Below are 1,428 nucleotides of genomic sequence, written 5' to 3' on the forward strand. Positions count from 1 at the left end.
TTTTTTGTGTGTGTGTTTTATAATATCATTAGCCGGGGGCTGGCCCGGGCCGGCGCGCTCGTTGGGATGCCAAGCACCTCGGCATTTGTTATAGACCGCAGGCGGCCAGCCCAGGCGGCCAGCCGACTCGCCCAAATAAAAACTCTCACCCCCACACGACCTTATTTTTATTTCCCTCTAACTTTGGAGCGATATAGGGAATGTGCAATTTTTGTGCCTTTCCGGCGGCCCCCGTTTCTATAAAATCTCTCCAAGGAGAAAATCCCCTTCCTTTGGCTCAGTTTCACTGCACTTACTAAAGCGCCAAGGGGCGTTCGGTTCGGCCCTGCTGCTTGTGGCCCGTCGCTAAGCCGAAAGGGGTGCGGTGTGCTTGGCCCTGATGAATGGGGCCCTGACCGCCCAGCCACGCCCCGCCACGCCCGACCACGCCCCCCGCCTGGCCCAGGGGCCTTTGAACGGAAATAAACCGACAGATCTGCTCGGCATGATGGGGCATCCGCCAGGGCAGCAGCAGCGCGGCCCCTCTCCAATACCGCCCGCCCGGCGGACCTTTAAACCCGCGAATTTCAATCTGGACCCGTTTTATTTATTTTTTCTCGTTTTCAGGAGTGGAACGACTACAAGCTCAAGTGGAACCCGGACGACTACGGCGGCGTGGAGACCCTGCACGTCCCGTCTGAGCACATCTGGCTGCCGGACATCGTGCTGTACAACAAGTGAGTCACTCTCTTCCACTCGCTAAAGAAAAAAGAGAAAAAAAAGGAGTAACGCGACGTGAGGCCCTTTTTTCAGTACGGTGATACTGTTCGAACGAAATAGAAATGTGTGACTAAGTTAGGTCGGCGACACCCAGAAAACTGTTTGCTTCAGGAAACAAAACTGAAATGCTGCTTGTCGGTGTGTTCATACCTATTCGTACACTTAAGGGAGTAAACATTTTTTTTCTAGAAAACTCACACGTTTACCCACTCAATTCACACACTCGAGTTTCCAGTGTAATTTCAAGGTTGGACTTTGACTTGCGTTGAATCATATTTAGTTAGAAATGGGGTGCAAAGTTCAGTTGCTGCGTTGGTTAGTTGGTTTTTGTTTTTCGACACATACCGTTATTACTGTGTGAATGCTTTTATTTTTGTTTGGTAAGGGTTCATTTGTTTTATTGTGCGTTTTGTGAGTCGCCAAACTAGTACCAATAGTATCATGATGTGCCAGACCCCAGACCTACCCACTGACGCGTCCGATCAGCTAAAGCTGCCCTGTCAGAGCTGATAATGAATCTCACTGGAGGCGCGCCGGGTGTGACAAGCGTGGGGGATGGGGTGGTGATGGTGGTGTACTGAGCGCGTTGGCCTCTCACTGCGTGTCTGCTGTGTGACCCATCAAATAATGGCTTGAGGAGGAGTAAGAAAGGGGAAGGGGAGGGGGGGG

The 1,428-nt window shown here is 51.7% G+C and overlaps 1 protein-coding gene across 1 annotated transcript in view; it reads left to right on the forward strand.

Annotated features, from left to right (window-relative positions):
- The window catches only part of LOC113214515 (acetylcholine receptor subunit alpha-like 1), a gene marked incomplete at its 3' end in the record, with an annotated part of 208,277 nt that extends 207,561 nt beyond the window's left edge, over positions 1-716 (forward strand). The window contains 1 exon segment of the mRNA XM_052270991.1: positions 607-716. Within this exon segment, the coding sequence (XP_052126951.1) occupies positions 607-716 (110 nt within the window).
- Positions 717-1,428: the final 712 nt, after the last annotated feature.

The sequence above is a fragment of the Frankliniella occidentalis genome, unplaced genomic scaffold, assembly GCF_000697945.3.
Source record: "Frankliniella occidentalis isolate FOCC.00 unplaced genomic scaffold, Focc_3.1 Scaffold145, whole genome shotgun sequence".
Classification (NCBI taxonomy): Eukaryota; Metazoa; Arthropoda; class Insecta; order Thysanoptera; family Thripidae; genus Frankliniella; species Frankliniella occidentalis.